Raw genomic sequence first — 19,906 nt, 5'->3', positions numbered from 1 at the left:
CATGCCTTATCAGCTACAGCTTAACTCCTTTTAATTTCTTTACAGCTTAAGCATTTATAATTCTCTAACACAATAAAAATTAATTCAACACAAATTTATTGAGTGTCAACTCTGTGCCAGTCATTGTTTTAGGTGCTGAGAACGCAGCTTACATTTCAGCAGAAGAGAGATATTAAACAAGTGAATATACAAACAAGATAATCTCATGCTTTGGGCTTTTAAAGTTGGGGACAGAACAGGAGAGAGGAGATGTTTACTTTAGTCAGTCAGAAAAGGTCTCTCAGAGGTATCTTTTGGAGTAAGATATGAATGTCAAGACACCAGTCAAGAGAAGATTTGGGAAAAGCCACTCAAGGTTAAGCAGTGTTTTTCAAACTGCAAGCCCTGATCTATTTTGTGGAACATGAAATCAATTAAGTGGGCTGGGGGATAACTGAAAAAGTATTAGAATGCATCACAAGAAATGAGACTTTTATCTTAATTATACATATATATGCTATATAATATGTGTGTGTGTGTGTGTGTGTGTGTGTGTGTGTACATACATGCCTACATATGTATGCATGCATGCCCACCCGGGCACAGTGTTAAGTGTATTTCTTACTATATAGTGAGATCAAAAAAGTTTAAGAGCCACTGAGGTAGAGGGATCAGCTAGTTTGAAGGCCTTTGGGACAGTAAAGAGCTTTGTAAGTCATAGGGACAAAGAAGGCCAGCATGGCTGAAGTGAGGACTGGGGAGGAGGTATAAAATGAGGTAGGAAATGTATATAATTTTCCCACATATAACCTCCAGCCAGCATCTTAATCTGGACTGCCACCTCTATTCTCATCATGGGTCCTCGTTAAGAAACATGGCAGAATAAGATCCTTGCTTTTATGTCACTTTGTAAACTGTCACTAAGAGAAGTTAGCAATTACACTAATGTGACTGTGAAATTAATCTCTAAGAATGTATTTTATAGTGAGAATGTATTACTTGAGTAATTAAAAAGTGAAAAAACCAAGTTCATAAACCCTGGGGGAGCCGTCTGTTTCCTTTCAGATCCTCACTATAATGAAAAACTTTAAAGCTTAGTAGTATCTAATTCTGAAAATCTCTTGGCTATAAATACAAAAGGAAAGAGTATGAAGAGACCCCTGAAGTCAAATGCAGACAAAAAAAAAAAAAAAAAAAATAGAGACCGGGACTGTAGATGTGGCTCTTTCACTAACCAGCTAAGTGTCCTCACAACTTATTTAAACCTCTTTTGGGCCCTCAGATTCCTTAAGTGTGAAAAAGAAAGTAAAGCAGGTGTTCAGTAAGGTCATTTCATACCTTCATAATTTTATGATTCTAAGTTATTCTAGGTCATTTACTATTTTTAAAGGTTGCAAAAATTAACCTGGCCATTATTATTTTTAAAAATTTTTTTAAAGAGGAAGTTAAATGATATACGATGAAGCTCATGTCCTTAGCTTTACAGTAGATGTCACGGTGTTTGGAGAACTGGAAGAAAATGTCAGTTATCTCTGAAAGTTTATGTTGTACTTAGGTTGATCTGCACTTTGGAACCGTGTGGCCTTTCCATATCACCAGATCGGTATACTGATAAATAACAAACTTCCTGAAAAGAACGTTTAAACCTCAAATCCTGTGTAGCTAAAGCTTGACAACAACCCTCCGGACAAGGTAAATGGAAAGTGAGTTGGCCACACAACTCACCTACAAGTTCTCCAATCATGAAAAGCAAGTAAAGAACGGCAGCAATGGTCAACCTGGTTTTCACCTTTCTCTGCTTCAGTAACTCTCGCTGTCTGCTGCAGTTGTCACAGGGGTCCACCTTCAGACTCAGCTGACTGTTGGTCAAAGGGAAGTCCTGGTCCAGTAAGGAATCATCGTCGGCCTGGAGGGCCGGGTGCGCCCCGTTAACAGGCCTTTCTGGGATTTCAGAACCATCATCGGCCACCACAACTCGAAGTTTGTTAAACCGAGAAAGCCCCTCGTCCCCCACCTCGTCCGAGAAGTCAAAGGCGCTGGTGTCATTTAAAAACAGCGGCGCATCATCCTTCCGTAGCAGAGATTTGAGACGCTTCCACGCGCCGGATCCGGCCATGGCAGAGGCTGAGCGGCCGCGGCGCGGAATGGCTCGGTGCAGGCGGCCGGCCGGCGGCTCCTACTTCACCGGAGAGCCAGTTCCCGATGGCACTGCCGCGCGTCCCTCCCCATCCTGTGGAACACGAAACACGCTATAAATTAAAGGCGCCCCAATACTGCCCACAAGTTCCGAAGCCCGGGGCGGCAAGGGGCGCCAGGCCGGCCCGGAGGCTCCGGGGCTCCGCGAGGGGGCGGCGCATCTACCTGGGGCGCTGCCGCGGGGCCGCGGCTCATCTCCCCGCCCCCGGCCGGCCGGCTCGGCGGGGCCGACTCGCGCAGCTCGGCCCGGGGCCGGGCGGGGAGCGGGGCCGTCCTCGCGCCTGCCGCGCCCGCAACTCCAGGCCGGCTTCCCGAGTCTGACAGGTTCGGGGCCGGCCGCCGGGGGCCGCCGCCTCTCCCCACCCTGCGCGAGGCCGCGCGCGTGCGCCGCAGCGGCCGCAGGCGAGGAGCGCGAAGGAGGGGTCCGCACGAGCCCACGCAGGCCCGCGGCGCAGGGCTGCGGCGCCCGCAAAGGGGCGGGGCAGGGGCTCGTGCCGCATCCAGTCCTCCGCCTCCCGCCCGTTGCCCCAGTCTCGGCTGCGGAGCCCCGCGCGCCCGGCTCTGCCCGAGGGCCACTCACAGGGAAGCCCCAGTCTCTGGTGCCGCACTGTCGCCTCCCCAGGCGGAGAGGCGCTAGCGGATGGAGCCGGGGCCTGCGGTCCAAGTGGGTAGATTCGAAAGGTCCCGCCCGCCTGGGGCTGGGCGTTGCTGCGGGAGGTCGCTCCACCCTAGAGGGCCTCAGGAATCTCGGGGCAGGATCTCGGTTGCGGATCCTGGGCAGAAAACGAATTTGTGCTTTCTTGCTAAGTGAGAAACTATGCAGCTTTCTTTCTTCGAGTTGCTGCTTCTCTGGCAAGTTGACAAAATTTGCTGCACGGGTGAGAGGGCAAGCAAAGCTTATGGTCAGCAGTTCTATGGCCTGCTTTATATTTACTATTGCTTTTCAGCAAGTATGTGTTATCCTGTGTGTTCGCTTAGTGTCCCTTCTCCCTCCATATAACATAGACTAAACCCAAGCAGAAAATCTAGTAGGGGTGTTCGTTTTGGCCTTTGGTTCTGTTAACAACCACAAATTTAAAAGAAGTTCTGAGAAGCAGTTTCTGATTTAGATTTAAGTTTTGGGGCGTCTGGGTGTGGCTCAGTCAGTTAAGCGTCTGACTTCAGCTCAGCTCATGATCTCCCGGATGATCTCGTGGTTCCTGGGTTCCAGCCCTGCTTAGGGCTCTGTGCTGACAGCTGAGCCTGGAGCCTGCTTCAGGTTCTGTGACTCCCTCTGTCTCTGCCCATCCCCTGCTCACACTCATGCTCTCTTTCTCTCTCTCTCTCTTTCTCTCAAAAATAAATATCTAAAAAAATTTTTTTTTTAAAGATTTAACTTTTAATAGTAACATGGAGGGGTGCCTGGGCGGCTCAGTGGGTTAAGCCTGACTTCAGCTCACGTCATGAGCTTGGAGTTTCAGACCGTGTTGGACTGTGTGCTGACAGCTCTGAGCCTGGAGCTGCTTTGGATTCTGTGTCTCCCTCTCTCTGCCCCTCCTGCTCATGCTCTGTCCCTCTGTCTCACTCTCTCTCTCTCTCTCTCAAATAAATAAACTTTAAAAAATAATAGCAGAATAGAATGGCAATAGGCCTCCCACTCCTCTTCTCCCTTGAAAGTCTAAGAGATTCTTAATCCAGAGCCCTTGAATGGGTTTTAGGGGCTTCTGGAAGCCTTAAATTCATGTGCAAAATATTGTGGCTTATATGGGTTTTCTTGAGTCAAGTCCCCTAGCTTTCATCATGTTCTAAATGGGTTTAAGACTCAAGTAAGATTTAAAACAGCAACACTGTCAGGAGAACTCATAGATCAACCCCCTAGCTTCCACTCAGAGTTGACTTGTAGTGCAAACTCCTCTATTTATCCTGTGTTAATGGATGTCATATTTGGATAGTAGTCTACATGGATTGCCAAATTTCAAGTTACAAAATCTGCAATAAAAGTCACATGGAACATCATTTTCCTCTGAAGACTTAGAACGCACTTTCGAATCTTGCATGCCTTTGATGCAAGAGCACCAACTGCCTTTGAACTCCCCAGCAATCCTTTCACTTTTGAATGCCCACCATATCCCCACAGAGCTGCAGCCATGGGAGTCAGGTTAGGAAACCTGGATCAGAGATCCCATGGTTCCCAAGACCCGGGAGGGAAGTCTTGCCTAGGAAATTATTCAATAATCAGGGCCCTCAGTTCATTATCAGCTGAAGGGAGAGTGCTTAGTGAGTAGAGCTTTCCTAACCCCAAATACCTTAATCCATCCAATTTCGGAGTAGGTTAGTGGTTTTTCATTTGTTATACTGCTTGAAATTCTGCTAATGAGAAAGATAAATGAACAAAGCAACTATGTCAGGAGTGTGATTGCTCTCTCTTTAGTATGAGTTCTTCAAATAGGATTCCATCCAAGGAAAGGGGATAGATGTTTTCAAGGAAAGTTGAGGCAGGAGCATGGATTGTTTTGGGTACTTACGGTAAGCTTTGTTGGGAAGGGGTGCAGTTCTGCGTCCCCATTTATTTTTACTATTTTGTATCGCTGGGTATCTGGACAGAGTGATGGGTGGATAACAAAAACTATATAGTGATTTTAATGTATGTTCACAAATTCAGATACTTGTCCCATCCAGAGGTAGAGCTTAATCTCCCTCCCAGTGAATGTGAGCTGCTCTTATTGAATAGCATAATGGCTTACAAGGAATAGAATGTGACATAAGTGACAGTAGATGACTTAAAAGACTAGGTCATAAGAGGCACTGTAGTTGCCTGCTTTTTCTCTCTTGGATCACTTGCACTGGGAGAAGCCAGAGTTACCATGTCACGAGGAACTCAAGCAGCCCCAAGGAAAGGCCCATGGGATGAGAATGGAGACCTCCTGCCAGCAGCGATGTGAATGAGCCGGATTGGAAGCAGGTCCTCCACCCTAGTTAAACCTTCAGATGTTTGTAGCCCAGGAGATGTTGACTGAAACCCCATGAGAGATCCTGAGCAGAAGCTCCCATCTAAGCCACTCCCAGATGACCCACAGAGACTGAGATAATAATGTTCATTGTTTTAGTATGGTAAGTTTGGGGATAATTCGTTACACAGCAATAGATAATGAATATACTCAATCTCAACTTTGCTCTGTACCAGGAAAGACACTTTTCTTATTCTTTTATCACGCGCGCCCTTGTTCCTAGGCCTGTCCTTGGGCTAGTGGCATGATTTCTATCACTGAACTTTAAAATGGGCTAAATAAATAGACTTCTGTGAATAGTCTTGGAATTTGCAACCTTATTTCTATGTACTCAGAATTTATAACAACAGACAAATGAACTTTTGAAAAATAATCCATTTATAATCTGGGTACTGCCTGCAATTCAGCTAGCTATTGCTCACCATGCCATTCTTTTATAAGAGACTTAATACTTCTTTCCAGTTGAAGAACTTTTTTGCATGGGCAAATAGAAAAAGTTGCCAACCATTTATCCTATTTCTTACCCAGGTAACTCCTAACACACAAACTGTTTAGGTAATACCAGAAGTCTGACATTTGCAAGACACACACTCCAGCAGTCAACGAGAATAGCCCCCAAATATCCTTCGTCAAAACCTGTTTTGTGGCCCAGATATCTCTTGGGACAAATGACAATGCTGAAAATAATACCACAGCTAACATTTACTTGGGGCTTGTTTATGCACCAAGCACCTCTGCAGGGGACCTGATTTCCATTAGAGGGGAAGTTAAGAATTCAAAGCATGGTTCTTAAAGTCTGACCGTATTTGTATCCTGGTTTCACCATTTAGTTATATCGTCTCTGGAAAACTAACCAATCTGTGCTTCAATTTTCTTACATATAAAATGGGGATGATAAGAGTACCCACTTCACGAGGCTGTGGTGAGGATTCAATGAGATGATGCATGTAAAGCATGTAAAACATAGCATATGTAGTTCCTAGCACATAGTAAGTGCTCAATCGATGACAGCTCATATTTTTTTAAGTAGATGAAGACGTGGAGTCTCAGGGAAGTGAAGTAAATTGACTGGAGTCATGCAGCTAAAAAACAGAGCAGGAGTTCAATTCCAGATCAGTTTGGTTTCAGAGCTCAAGCTCTCAAACACTAGCCTGCACTGTCCTCTCAGTTTCACACACAAATGGAATGATGTGCAGAAAAGCACCTAGACTCCTTCAGGTGTGCTGGGAGAAATCCCTGTTCCATATATCAAAGACTTGCCAGCACCTTGAGACTTCAACATCACCCTGTGAAATCCTTCTTGGAAAGGAAAGGAAAAAAGTGGAAAAGTGTTTAAAAATCGAGGTATGGGGAAAGGTGCCACTTACTTGACAGGCTCACATGTTGCATATTCCCAACCTGAGAATTCCTTTCTCCATTGGAATAGATGATTGTAGAACATTTCCAAAGGATGCATTTGGAATGTGACTCCTTATCTTTTTCAGGAGGGGTTGAAAGCTATCAGATACAAATGGACAAGGGCTAGTGATGTGATACACAACTATGGCGAGTATAATAATTTCTTCTTTCTATGGAGTGCTATGCTAACAGAGTGGCTGGAGAGTCAGTTAAACCCCTCCTCCAGGGGAAGAGAAGGATGCAAAGTAGGTAAGAGAATTGCCCAAGGACAGGCAAGTTGCCTTCTTGGACAGTGAGTAGATACAGGAGAGGGTCTCTGGGCCACACCCATGTATCTGTCAGGAAAACCAACCTGTGAGCTAAAACACTCAATCAAGTTCATTGTTTTCATACCTTTGTTTTGTCTTTCCTTACTTTTTAAAGGAAATGTACCTGTGAATTTCTCTAACCATATCTGGCTAAAATTAGAGGGAATAGGAGCTGGGATGGGTTTAAGACATAAGCACACCTGCCCTGGAGTCTGGAGGTAACAGCTTGAAGGTGAGGGTGGAACGCTGATTTTGGACATGCTTTAGGAATCCATCACAGACAAGAGAAGTTCCTTCAGCCTCTAATTTTGCCATCCTTTCACAGTGATCCCCAGCACCATACTGTTGCTGAACTCATTTTCTTGGCTGTAAAAGTGGAAAATAGTATTTGTCCTACCTCTGTCACAGGAACACTGTAAGAATCCAATGAAATTTTGCATGTGAAAACATTCCCTTACTTACTTTACTAGAGAGAGCTATTAAAAACCATACCATCTGGGGCACCTGGGTGCCTCAGTCAGTTAGGCATCTGCTCTGGATTTTGGCTCAGGTCATGATCTTGTGGTTCATGGGATCGAGCCCTCCATTGGGTTCGACACTCACAGCGTCAAACCTGCTTGGGATTTTCTTCCTCTCTCTCTCTCTCTGCCTCTCCCTAGTTCGTGCTCTCTCTCAAAATAAATAAACATTAAAAAAAGAAAGAAAGAAAAAAGAAAGAAAAAAAATATTTTAATCATAGTTCATTCATAACTTTAAATTCCCCTCTAAAAAACATTTCTATTTCTTGAAACTGATGTTTAATTTCTAAGAAATTCTTAGTGGTGAGATTAATCTGTCTCATACTGATTGGAGATGATTAAAACACTAATACTCAGTTTATACTTATAGTAGACTTATTTCAGAGAACATTATAACATTTATGAATCAAACCAAGACAGAGAAGCAAATGCGGACAAAGTGACTCTTGTGACCTCTTAGAACTGGTGGCTTTAAACAATGAAGGCCATTGTATAAAAACTCCCTCCCAGGGTTATTGTGAGGATTAATTAGATTAAAATCTGCAAAGTGCTTTGAGTTTTTCCCAGAATTCCTTTACAAATAAAGATGGCATTAATTATTTTTTTATATGGATCTTCCCAGAATCAAATGTAACAAATTCACCTGTTGTTTAACTTGTACTCCCTGAAGCAAAAAACCCAAGACCAAGCCAACCTAAATGACCTCTAATGGTTTTAAAATGACTATAGATAGGAGCATGCTTGAATGAGCAGAAGTTAGTACCCTAATCACAAAGATCTTGGTGTATGTTTTACATGACCGGGTAATGCCTCATAATCACTATGCCATATGGTAATTAGGTATAAATTACTGTAATTATTACAGCTGTTTTATACTGATCAACCAAGTTTTACTCTCCTCTTTGTTATTTATATTTTACTAACTCACATTCTACTCACTTACAAACAGGCTTTAAGGCAGTCTTCCCATTAGTAGGCCTTCCTCACCTCAAAATACTAGAAAGGATGAGAATGAGAGTTTTTCCTGATACTAGATACTGTCTAATCCTCATTGTATGCACAGAAACAAATAGACACAGACGAAAGACAGGTGTCTTAACAACCAACTCTCCAGCAGCTGAGGTTCCTTGGGAACCCTTCTCAGTTTCCCAGTCTCTGATCTTAATCCTGTTCCCAGTGACCCACCCAGCCCGCGCTGTGAGCTTCCCCCCCACACCCCAAGAAGGAGCTACTCTGAATATTCTGAGTGTGGGTGTGGGGCAACCCATTTGGGTGGAGGCCTGTGATGTGGGTGGTGAAAGAATTCACCCTGGGCAGAACAAAGGAGATAGAAGTTTATTAAATACACCGCAAGGGAGCTATAGGCAGGACAGCAAAGGAGAGACTGTTTGGTAGGGGGCTGTGGGTGGGGGGGTGGGGTGTAGTTAAGGGGGGAAGGTGGGGAGGTATGAGAATGTGTGGGATTTTGGTACCTTTTTTTGGTACCTGTGCCCCATTGTAAGTAGCTCAGTTGTCAACTAGGTCGTAAGGCTATTTTGAGGCGGGTCACCTAATGGGCCTATTTGCATTTAGCCTGGTGGTCACTGTGGGCCCTTTTACCTTACTGAGGTTTCCATTGCTCAGGCATGTTGCCTAAAAGCTGCCTCTACAGTGGGCTTAAGGTAGCAGAAACTCTGGAGCAGGTCCAGGTGAAGTCTGGGGAATAGTAGGGTAAGAAGCCCATTGTAAATGAGGAACCGGTCTGGCAGGCAACCAGCTGTCCTGATTTACTCGGGATGGAGGGTATTTCCAAGACCTGAGACCACAGTTTACTGGGATGAGTTTACCTTGTAGCAAGAATAGATTCTGTAACCGTGATATTGCTGGGCAGGGAGAGTATCTTACCTGGGCAAGACACCTTGTTCCTGTTGGGTCCTGCAGCACACTGGGCTGGGTGTTCTCAGGGAATTCTCAGGATGTGACTCCTGTTACAGTGAAATGGAAGAGGTCAAAGGTGTCTGAGAGGGAGGCCAACCACCTCAGATAGGACCCCCAAGGTACCATGACCCTGTTAGAGCCGCGGAGATCCCAAGTCAGTTCTGTAACTTTGCAGGTGTGGAACTCTGCCTGAGGGTGAGGCTGGGGAAGTCAGTGTATGCCAGACTGCCCCAAGAGACTGAGTAAATTACTGTGTGGTTGATTGCTTAATTATCCTGGGGTTCAACTCTCTTACTGCCCTGGATGCCCTCTTCACAGGACCAGTGAATATGAGAAACCAAGTTACCTTACAGCTAGAACAAAGGTGGCTGGGGGGTTTCAGTGACATCATTTACAGGCCTCATGGCCTCTCCTGGCCTTTTGTGTTCCTTTTTCCCTGCTGGGGTGTTCTTCCTTCTCAGTGTCTGGCTAACTGCCATTCAGCTTTCAAACCCAATGGATTCTGCCCAATTTTCCTCCTTCTTTCCCTCTTTCCTCCTCTCCTTCCCTTCTTTCTTCCCTCCCTTTTGTTTTTAAACTTAAAAAAGTTTATTTTTGAGAGAGAGTGCACATACACACACATGTGCATGAGTGGGGGAGGGGCAGAGAGAGAGGGGCACAGAGGACCTGAAGCAGGCAGCACTGACATCAGAGAGCCGGATGTGGGGCTCAAACTGGCAGATGGCAAGATCATGACCTGAGCCAAAGTTGGACACTTAACCAACTGAGCCACTCAGGTGCCCTTCCTTCCCTTTCCTCTTTCCTTCTTCTCTTTCTTTCTTCCCTTCCACAAATGTTATTTGAGTGTTTATCATATGCCAGTCACTAAAGTAGACACTGGAGCTATAGAATTGGATAAGACAAAGTCTAGATGATAACCCACCCCTGATTAGTCCTGTGTATACAGCATAAATTCTAATTCTTTATTACTAATTCCCCCCCCCCCCCAGATTCCATGCAGACTGTTGATATCTATATATAACTTTCGAGCGAAAGTGAAAATAATATAGCCTTTCTTCTTGGTTCAATTTTAGTTTAGTCTTTCTGAAATCATTCCCCAGGCCCCCATCTGGTAAAGTCTTCAGATAACCACCTCCATCCATGGTGTGCTGATTTTTATCACTTAGTATTACTGTTACTGCCTTTAGTTCTCCCAGTTGTGCTTAGTTCTGAATTGTGACCTCGCAGCTCAGAGCCCTGTCTTCATTTTATAAATAGTCGGGATATTTTTATCCCAAAGTGCATTACTTTGCACTTGTTCCCACTAAAGCTCACTTGTCAGTTGTCTGACCACAGAGTCAGATTTATAGGCTCTTCTGACTAGCCCAAGGATTGGCAAACTTTTTCTATAAAGGGCCAGATAATAAATAATTTCCGGTTTGCAGCAATACCTTGGTGCTGGTCGAATTTGCTCATTTCTGCCCTTGTGAAAGCAGCCGTAGGTGATAATAAGCAAATGAGTATGGCTATGTTCCCATAAAACACTGGACACTGAAATGTGAATTTCGTATACTTTTCACCTGCCACAAAATATTAGTCTTCTTTTGATTTTGTTCAACCATTTAAAAATGGAGAAGCCATTCTTAGCTCAAGGGATGCACAAAAATAGGTGTAGGCTGGATTTGGCTTGTGGGCTGTAGTTTGCTGGCCATGATCTAGACTCATCACTAGTTAGAAGTGTTGTTCGAGATTTCACTGCTCATTCCCTCCTCCTGATCACTTATACATATAAGTGATATACATTGTAATTGCAGTTGCCTTATATGGCATGGTTTTTTTCAGCACTCCTTTACCTACTCAATTCTAGATAAAGTCTAGAGCCACTCTCCCCCATGGCATCCATCCCACCCCAAGTCTAGACAAGTCCATTTGTTACATATGTTCATGTCTCACTTTGTAAATTTATCTTCATTAGTGGCATTATTTGACTAGTGGCTGCTTCTCACTCCCTTGTTAGGCTTTATGCTCCATGAGACTGGGGGCTGTCTATCTTTGCTCATATCTCCTGCACCTGACCCTGTGCCTGGCACGCAGTAGGTGCTCAATAAAGCATTTGTTGAACAGAGGAACCAGATCCACAGCAGACCTCAGCTTATTGGCTGGGCATTGTTGTCTATAATAGCTCCCTCCCCTTACTAGCAGAGAGACCTTGAATTTTAAGATCTCTTTGAGCTTCAGTTTCCTTCTCTGTCAAATGGAGACAATAGTTACTATCAGTGGGTTGTGGTGACTTAAATGAGAAGATGTAACTGGCACATGGCTTGCTCCAGTCACTGTTAGATTAATGTTAGGCTCCTTCCCCACTTCCTCTCATTGCTGTCAACTCTATGGTTGTCTGATGTCCAACTACCACTTGCTCAGATATCCCAAGTGCATAGGACTCCACCTGCCTGAAGAGAACTGCACTGTTTCCTTTGAGAAACTCAGAATTAGAAATATGATGAGTACACCCTTCATATATCTGCTGCCTTTCTAAGACCTGTCACTTGGGCCCTCTAGTTCCCTCCCCTGGCTGGAATCAACAGGCTGCACCCATTGTTTTTGCTTCCTTATGTTTGCTTATGTTTGCTTAGTTCCTTATGGCCTCACAAAACATTCCAATCTTATGTGACTTTTATTTCAGCCTCTCCTTTGGAAATCTGTCAAAGGTTTTTTAAGGTGTTAAGGTAGAAAATATAAAGCATTTCCCTTTTACCTACACACTATTTACTTCCTCAAAAATTAAGTAAATTAATTTTTCTTTTTACAGATACCATTTGACCATCTTTGTCTAAAGTTAACTTTAAGTGTTTACCATGCCTATTTCACAAATAAACCATAACTTCCTAGGTTCTCTCCAGAGATTTCTTAATGATAATAATTATCATGTCATAAAAATTACAAGATTTTGAGCCCAAAATGTGTTAAGCACTGTGCTAGGAACTTTAATTAAATACATCATTTAATTTAATCCTTATAACAGCCTTGCATAGTGGATACTATTATCCCCATTTTATACATGGGATAAATGAAATTTTTTTTGAGAGAGAGTGTGTGTGTGTATGAGAGCAGAGTAGGGGGAGGGGCAGGAACACAAGAGAGAGAGAGACAGAGAGAGAGAGAGAGAGAGAGAGAGAGAGAGACTCTCAAGCAGACTGTATGCCCAGCACAGAGCCCCATGCGGGGCTCTGTCCCATGACCCTGAGATCATGACCCGAGCCAGATTCAACAGCCGGATACTTAACCTACTGAACAACGCAGGCACCCAAGGATAAATGAACTCTTTTAAATAATTTATTGAAAGCCACGTTATTAGAAGATGGTGGACTCAAGGTTTGCATTCAGGTTTCCCCCAGCCCAGTGCCCATCATCTTTCCATCCTGACATTTTCTTCCCTTCTTATGCTTGGTAGCTGGTGGTGCTGGGAAGGGCACGTGTATCACATTTTCACTCTTGTAACCTCCCGAGTGAACAGCCAGCTATGATGACTAGTTGCCCATTTTGGCTAATGGATCCTCAGTGTCATAGCAAAGTTCCATCAGAACTCATGTGGGTTTTAAAGTATTACCCTTTCGCTTAAAACCACTCATCATCCATCCATCCAACCAATATGTCTATTTTTTTAAGTTTGTTTGTTTGTTTGTTTTTGAGAGAGAGAGAGAGCAAGCAGGAGGGGCAGAGAGAGAGAGGGAGACAGAATCTCAAGCAGGCTCCCCACCATTGGCACAGAGTCGGATGTGGGGCTTGAACTAGACACTTAACCTACTGAGCCACCCAGGTGCCCCTAACCAATATTTCTCAACAGGCTATCTCACTCCGTTTGGGCTGCTATAACAAAATACCACAGGCTGGGTGTCATAGAAACAGCAGAAATCTACTTCTCACAGTTCTGGAGGCTTAGAAGTCCTAGATCAAGGGGCACCTGGGTGGCTCAGTCAGTTGACCATCTGACTCCTGGTTTCAGCTCAGGTCATGACCTCACAGTTCGTGGGTTCAAGCCCCATGTCAGGCTCTATGCTGACAGTGCAGAGCCTGCTTGGGATTCTCTCTCTCTGCCCCTCCCCTGCTTGCTCTCTCTCTCTCTCTCTCTCAAAATAAATAAATAAACAAACAAAAAAAAGTCCAAGATGAAGGCACTAGCAGGGTCATCTTCTGGTGAGGACCCTCTTCCCGATTCATAGCCATTGCTTTTTCACTGTGTCCTCACAGAGTAGGAAGGGTAGGGAGGTCTGTGGGACCTCCTTTGTAAGAACATGAATCCCATTCATGAGGGCTCCATCCTTGTGTCGTAATCACCTCCCAAAGTCTCCATCTTCTAACATCATCACTTCGGCATTAGGATTCCAACTGGTGACTTTTGGGGGACACACACATTCAGATCATAGCAGAGATTGTATACCAGACACTGTGCTATGTGTTGAATGTGTCTTAGGCCAAAGAAATGTGTCTTTAGTGCTTAAAATTAGTTTAAAATGAAGACTTTGGGGGTGGGGGGTGCACCTGGGTGGCTCAGTCGTTCAAGCTTCTGAGTCTTGATTTCGGCTCAAGTCATGATCTCACAGTTTGTGAAGTTGAGCCCTGTGTCAGGCTCTGCACTGACAGCGTGGGGCTGCCTGGAATTCTCTTCCCTCTCTCTGCCCCTCCCCCACTTACACACATGTGCGCACTTTTTCTCTCTCTCTCTCAAATAAAATTAAAGAAAGAAAGAAAGAAAGAAATAATAAAATTAAGGCACTGGGTAGTTAATAAAAGAGGCATCTGGAGAGGAGGGAAGATGGAGAGAAAGGATGGGAAAGAGAAGAACTGCCTATGAAATCACTGCCTTGGGGACCCATGGGTCAGGAGGAGGTCAGTGGGTATGGCGAGGAAGGCAAGGGAAGATTAATGAGATTCTCACACACCAGGATAGAAGTGATAAGGTGGAACCAGCAGAATTTCGCTCTGGCATGACATACTGCTTCTGTTAGTGTGGCTTATGGTTTTCGGTTCCCTTTCCAACAGCCAGTACTTTCCTAGCTCTCTGACGTTCTTGTTTTCTCTTTCCCAAGCCAGCATAGATGATACCTTTGCATTGGTGTTCTCTGTCTGGGTAGAATCCCCATTTATCTTGATGGCCTACCAGAATTGCTGCAGTGACAGCCTGTTTCACTGTGTAGAAGGCGCTTACTTCATTTCTGCTTTAGTTTTGTGTGTGTGTGTGTGTGTGTGTGTGTGTATGCACAGTGTGTGCGTGTGTACGCACATGAGAAGTGAGAGCGCCTGGATTGTTGTAGTTCAGACCATGCTCACACAAAGGGATCCTGGTGACCAGAAGAGTCCTTACAGGCACATCCACCTCAGTGCGTTCGCTGTGCATCAGAGTCAGAAACTTGATTTTGTCGACACCCTGAGAATATATTCATCTCCTATTAACTAGCTCACAGAAAGTAATAAATACAAAGCAGAATATTGAGGGTGTGTAGGAAAGTGTACATATGTTTTAGAGATCCATACTGAAATGAGTAGGGATGAAGTGACTTGGGTCTATCTATCTGCTTTAAAATATTTTAGTTTTGGGGCACCTGGGTGGCTCAGTCAGTTAAGTGTCTGACTTCCATTCAGGTCATGGTCTCACAGTTTGTGGGTTCAAGCCCTGCATCAGGCTCTGTACTGACAGCTCAGAGCCTGCAGCCTGCTTCAGATTCTGTATCTCCCTCTCTCTCTGCCCCTCCCCTGCTCATACTCACTCTCTCTCTCTCAAAAATAAATAAACATTTAAAAAATTTTTTAAGTGAAGCAGGTGTGGGAAAATCTTGATAATAATGATTGAATTTGGTTAATGGGTATTTTATACTCTTTGTACATTATATATGTTATATACTAATTATATTATTTCCCTACTTCTGTGTGTTTGAAATTTTTCTTAACATGAAAATTAAAACAATAAAGGAAATGACAATAATTTACAGAAAGAAATACAAAATCGTCAGGTTACCTCGTGCAAGTTAAGTTAATGAGGAAGCCAAGGTGGAGAGCTAAGTCGATGTAAGACTGTTGGGTCACCCAGGGCAATGACATATTCCTGTCTGCAACCAGGCGCTCCTCTCTCCCCTTCTGCTCTCATGTCCCGGGACCTAATTCCTGGGACTATCTCAGAAACTTAGAAATCTGATTCCTACATCCATGGCTGCTCCCGTCGCACTCCCTGTCCCCTGTCAGATACTTAAATCCTGCTCCAGGCTGAGGGGATTGGTGCCTCTATTGCTACCACCCCTGGCAACAGGCATCTATCTCTCCCGCTTGCAGCTTCTAGTTTTGCTTTAGGACTGCCCATTCTTGGGGTACATGAGAGACCCTGCTAACTCAAATGCTGGTTCAGTTTCCACTCCTGCTGGCACCCCCCTCCCATCAGATCTCTTAGGGGCTTGAAACCTGAGAAGCAGTAAGGCATGGGCACAGGGAGGATTCCTGACCTCGCGGCCTGACCTATCTGCCGGGCTCTGCCTTGTTTGCCGGGCACCAGCTCCAGGAATGGCACAGATGGCTAAAGGGAAAGGCACTAAGGATGCCTCATTTTCAAAGGCACAATTTATTTAATTTGATTCTTATTCAGATCTGTGAGATATAGTTATCATTCCTACCTGAAGAGATAGGGAACTAGGGCACTGTGAGGTGAAGCAATGTGTTTACAGTCACAGAGTTAATCTGCAGCAGGACCATGATGTGAACTGAGGTGTTCCCGTCCCCTGAAGGAGTTTATCGGTGTCTAAATCCAAGTTATTACTAAACTACTGTATTTCTCAAATTAAACTAGTATTTGTAGCAACCAGGTTGTGTTACCGCAAAAGATGATTCGTTATTAGCAGCAGGTTGGATTTATCCAATAGCTAAATGCTGTATTTCATTTTCATCCATGTGTTGAATTTACTAATTTTTTAAAAATGTTTATTTATTTATTTTGAGAGAAAAAGAGCAGGGGAGGGGCAGAGAGAGAGAATCCCAAACAGGCTCGACAATCAGTGTGGAGCCCGACTCAGGGCTTGATTCCAGGACCAACCATGAGATCATGGCCTGAGCCAAAATCAAAAGTCGGATGCTTAACTGACTGAGCCACCCAGGCACCCCTGAATTTACAAATTTAAATAAAACAGTCCTAATTTTTCATTATGAGGAGTTAATAACTAATATCTATAGTTGATAAATCAAGAAAAAAAGGTGTAAATATATTACATATAGTTTTGGTGGTAAACAGTAGTAGAATTTAAAACAGAAACTATTGGGGCCCCTGGGTGGCTCAGTGGGTTAAGCATCTGACTTCAGCTCAGGTCATGATCTCACTGCTCGAGAGTTTGAGCCCCATTTCGGGCTCTGTGCTGACAGCTCAGAGCCTGGAGCCTGTTTTGGATTGTGTGTCTCTCTTTCTCTCTCCCCCTCTCCTGCTCACACTGTGTCTCTTTCTCTCAAAAATAAATAAATGTTAAAAAAAATTTAAAAACCCAAAAAACAGAAAGTATTGATAAAAAACCTCTGAGTAATGGGTGTGGCAGTGATGTGGTTGGTGGGGATGGGAGGTAGGAGATGTTTTTGTTTTTCATTTTACACACATCTATATGGTCTGAATTTTTAAAAATATGGGCAAGTTTTACTTGTATAGATTAAAAATAATAGTTTAAAAATAGAAAAAAGAAGTGAAATACAATGAAACGTATCCCCTCAATGAGTGATTGCTGAAATTGTCATATGTAATACTATGTAGCCAATAGAAATTTTAAGTAGGAAAGGCAAATCAAGAATGATGTGGTTAGGATAATACCTAATCATGTATATACTGCGTGTAGGTATATGTGCATACAAACAGGAAGGATACATATCAAAGTGATGCCAAAGTGTAGGGATGAGGGGTGAGGAGGAGAGGAGGATTCTGATGATTCACTGCATTCACTTCTATATATGGCTTGATTTTTTTTTGAGGGGCATGTACTGAATATGAAAATGTGCAGAATATTTTGCAGGTTCAAAGCTACAGCGATTCTGAGAGTTCCCTCTTTTCCTCTTTGTCACAGAACAGCCAAATGTGATTGCACTGTGTTACATATAAGTGTCAGGATCTTACACTTGATTTACAGTGAAGACATTCACTGTTCCTAAATATTGTTACAAAAGAGAAGTTTGTGAATTGCATTATTCCACTCTCAGGCCTTAATGTCACCACAGAGCTGACCAAGTCTGATTCATGGTTTGTTTGTTTTTTTTTTTGTATTGTTACATTTCCTTCCTTTGCTTGGTTTTGACCAAGGGTGTGTGGGGTTTAAATCTCCAAATCCAGTATCTCATAACAAGGTATGTATCCCACACTGTAGAGGCCTGGACTTGGAGTCTTTAACCCTGATACTTGATAGAATCCTTCTGATGAAGAGAAGCAGGGGAAGAGGAAGCAGTATGTCCATGGAGGTCCCCAAGGCAGCCTCCACGGAGGAGTAGAAGGCAATGGAAGATAAAGTGACGAGTCCAGAGAAAGCCGAGGAAGCAAAATTAAAACCAAGGTATCATCATCTGGGACAAAAGCCTGGAGGTTTAGATTTCTTAAGGAAACGATTGCAGAAAGGGCAAAAATGCTTTGATGCCAGGGATTACAACCTGGCTAAAACACAACTGAAGAGGAAGCAGCTTCCTACTGCAGCTCTGACTAAGACAAGTCACTGATGACCCGGATTCCCACTCCACAGAAACTTCCTCCACAGAAACCATCCTTGCTGCCAGCAAGCTGGCTGGCTGATTAAAAGAGCTGAACTGCATGAATCTTCTAATTCTCATTATTTCTCCTTGTTCTTTCTCTGCTTTTCATTTCCTTTCATTCAGTAAGTCATTTGAGAATGAGAGCTTTGCAGGTAGCAGTAGTGTGTGCTGCTATTGTAAGGAAATATACGCGTGGAGAGTTTTTGATTAGTTTAACAGTGCGCTGATAAAGAGAACGTGTTTGAGCAACATAAAGTAATCTGCTTGAAAATAATTGTATATATTACCTAACTTCTAGTGTAGGACTGGTTCCAACAAGTAACAAGCAAGTTTTATGATTGTAATGTTTTGGCTTTCTTTAATTCATCTTATTTCAGCTCTGTATGTTACTCTTGTTTAAAATAACCATGGGGTGTCTAGGTGGCTCAGTAGGTTAAGCCTCCGACTTCAGCTCAGGTTATGATCTCATAGCTCCTGAGTTCAAGCCCCGCATCGGGGTCTGTGCTGACAGCTCAGAGCCTGGAGCCTACTTCGGATTCTGTATCTCCCTCTCTCTCTCTGCCCCTCCCCACCCATTTTTTTTTTTTCTCTCTCTCTCAAAAAATAAACATTAAAAAAAATAAAATAAAATAACCTCTATTGTATTAATTTCTTTTGCATTTTCCTTTTGGATTTAAAAAAATTTTTTTTTAATGTTTATTTATTATTGAGAGACAGAGCATGAGCAGGGGAGGGGCAGAGAGAGAGGGAGACACAGAGTCTGAAGCAGGTTCCAGGCTCTGAGCTGGCAGCACAGAGCCCCTGGCGGGGCTTGAACTCACAAACTGTGAGATCATGACCTGAGCCGAAGTCAGACACTTAACTGACTGAGCCACCCAGGCACCCCTCCTTTTAGATTTTGTAAAACAGAAGTTTAAGACCACAAGTTGGAAGAAAGGTCACATTCTTCAAACAAAAATAGATGGGGCTCTGAAAGATTTGTATCTCTGTGCTTGAACTTGAATGTCCTTAAACTTGTTTCAGCTCTAACAATAGAATTTTACTTGGGCAATATTTGCCTGATCTGGTGTAACTTATATGACTCTAGTGCTTAACAGCTGCTGTTCTTATTCAGTTCTATAGTGTTAGAATATCTTTTGTTAAAGAGATGAATAAAATACTCATGTGCATCGACTGTTGAATTCACTTTTGTGCCATTTTTGTAAATACAATAGTTTTGCGCGCACGCGCACACACACACACACACACACACACACACACACACACACAAAGAATCCTTTTGGTGATTCAATTTTTTTTGTATTTTACTTTATCGTGGAAAGAACAGTTAACATAAGATTTACCCTCCTAACAAATATTTTGTGATTTTTTTTAATGTTTATTTTTGAGAGACACACACACACACACACACACACACACACACACACAAACACACAGAGTGTGAGCAGGGGAGGGGCAGAGAGAGAGGGAGACACAGAATCTGAAGCAGGCTCCAGGCTTTGAGTTCTCAGCACAGAGCCTGACACAGGGCTTGAACTCATGAACAGTGAGATCATGGCCTGAGCCAAAGTCAGATGTTTAACCAGCTGAGCCACCTAGTTGCCCCTACCCTCCTAACAACTTTTTAAGTGTTGATATATTATTGTTGACTATAGGTACAGTGTTGTATGGCAGTTCTCTAGAACTTACTCATTTTTTAAAATGTTCATTTATTTATTTATTTTGAGAGAGAAAGAGAGAGAGTGTGGATGGAGGAGTGGCAGAAAGAGGAGAGAGAGAATCCCTCTCATAGGGATTGAGCCTGACATAGGGCTTGATCTCACGACCCTGGGATCATGACTCAAGCCAAAATCAAAAGAGTCAGATGCTC

At 43.6% G+C, this 19,906-nt stretch overlaps 2 protein-coding genes and 1 pseudogene across 6 annotated transcripts in view; 2 read left to right on the top strand and 1 right to left on the bottom strand.

The window, feature by feature from the left end:
• Positions 1–3,367, bottom strand: part of SLC30A4 (solute carrier family 30 member 4) — a 35,305-nt gene extending 31,938 nt beyond the window's left edge. Inside the window, exons 1-2 of one of the 3 annotated variants that reach the window (XM_042988940.1) lie at positions 2,341–3,367; positions 1,705–2,209 (exon numbers count right to left, since the gene is read on the bottom strand). In XM_042988940.1, coding sequence (XP_042844874.1) covers positions 1,705–2,095 — 391 coding nt within the window. In that variant the 5' untranslated portion in view covers positions 2,096–2,209; positions 2,341–3,367. The other 2 variants (XM_042988941.1, XM_042988942.1) reach the window with 2 other exon arrangements.
• Positions 1–19,906, top strand: part of BLOC1S6 (biogenesis of lysosomal organelles complex 1 subunit 6) — a 137,885-nt gene that overhangs the window by 48,271 nt on the left and 69,708 nt on the right. The window lies entirely within an intron of this gene.
• On the top strand, positions 16,750–18,518 carry LOC122239473 (annotated as a pseudogene).

The sequence above is a fragment of the Panthera tigris genome, chromosome B3 (assembly GCF_018350195.1).
Source record: "Panthera tigris isolate Pti1 chromosome B3, P.tigris_Pti1_mat1.1, whole genome shotgun sequence".
Taxonomy (NCBI): domain Eukaryota; kingdom Metazoa; phylum Chordata; class Mammalia; order Carnivora; family Felidae; genus Panthera; species Panthera tigris.
This window is presented reverse-complemented; position numbering and strand designations above follow the sequence as displayed.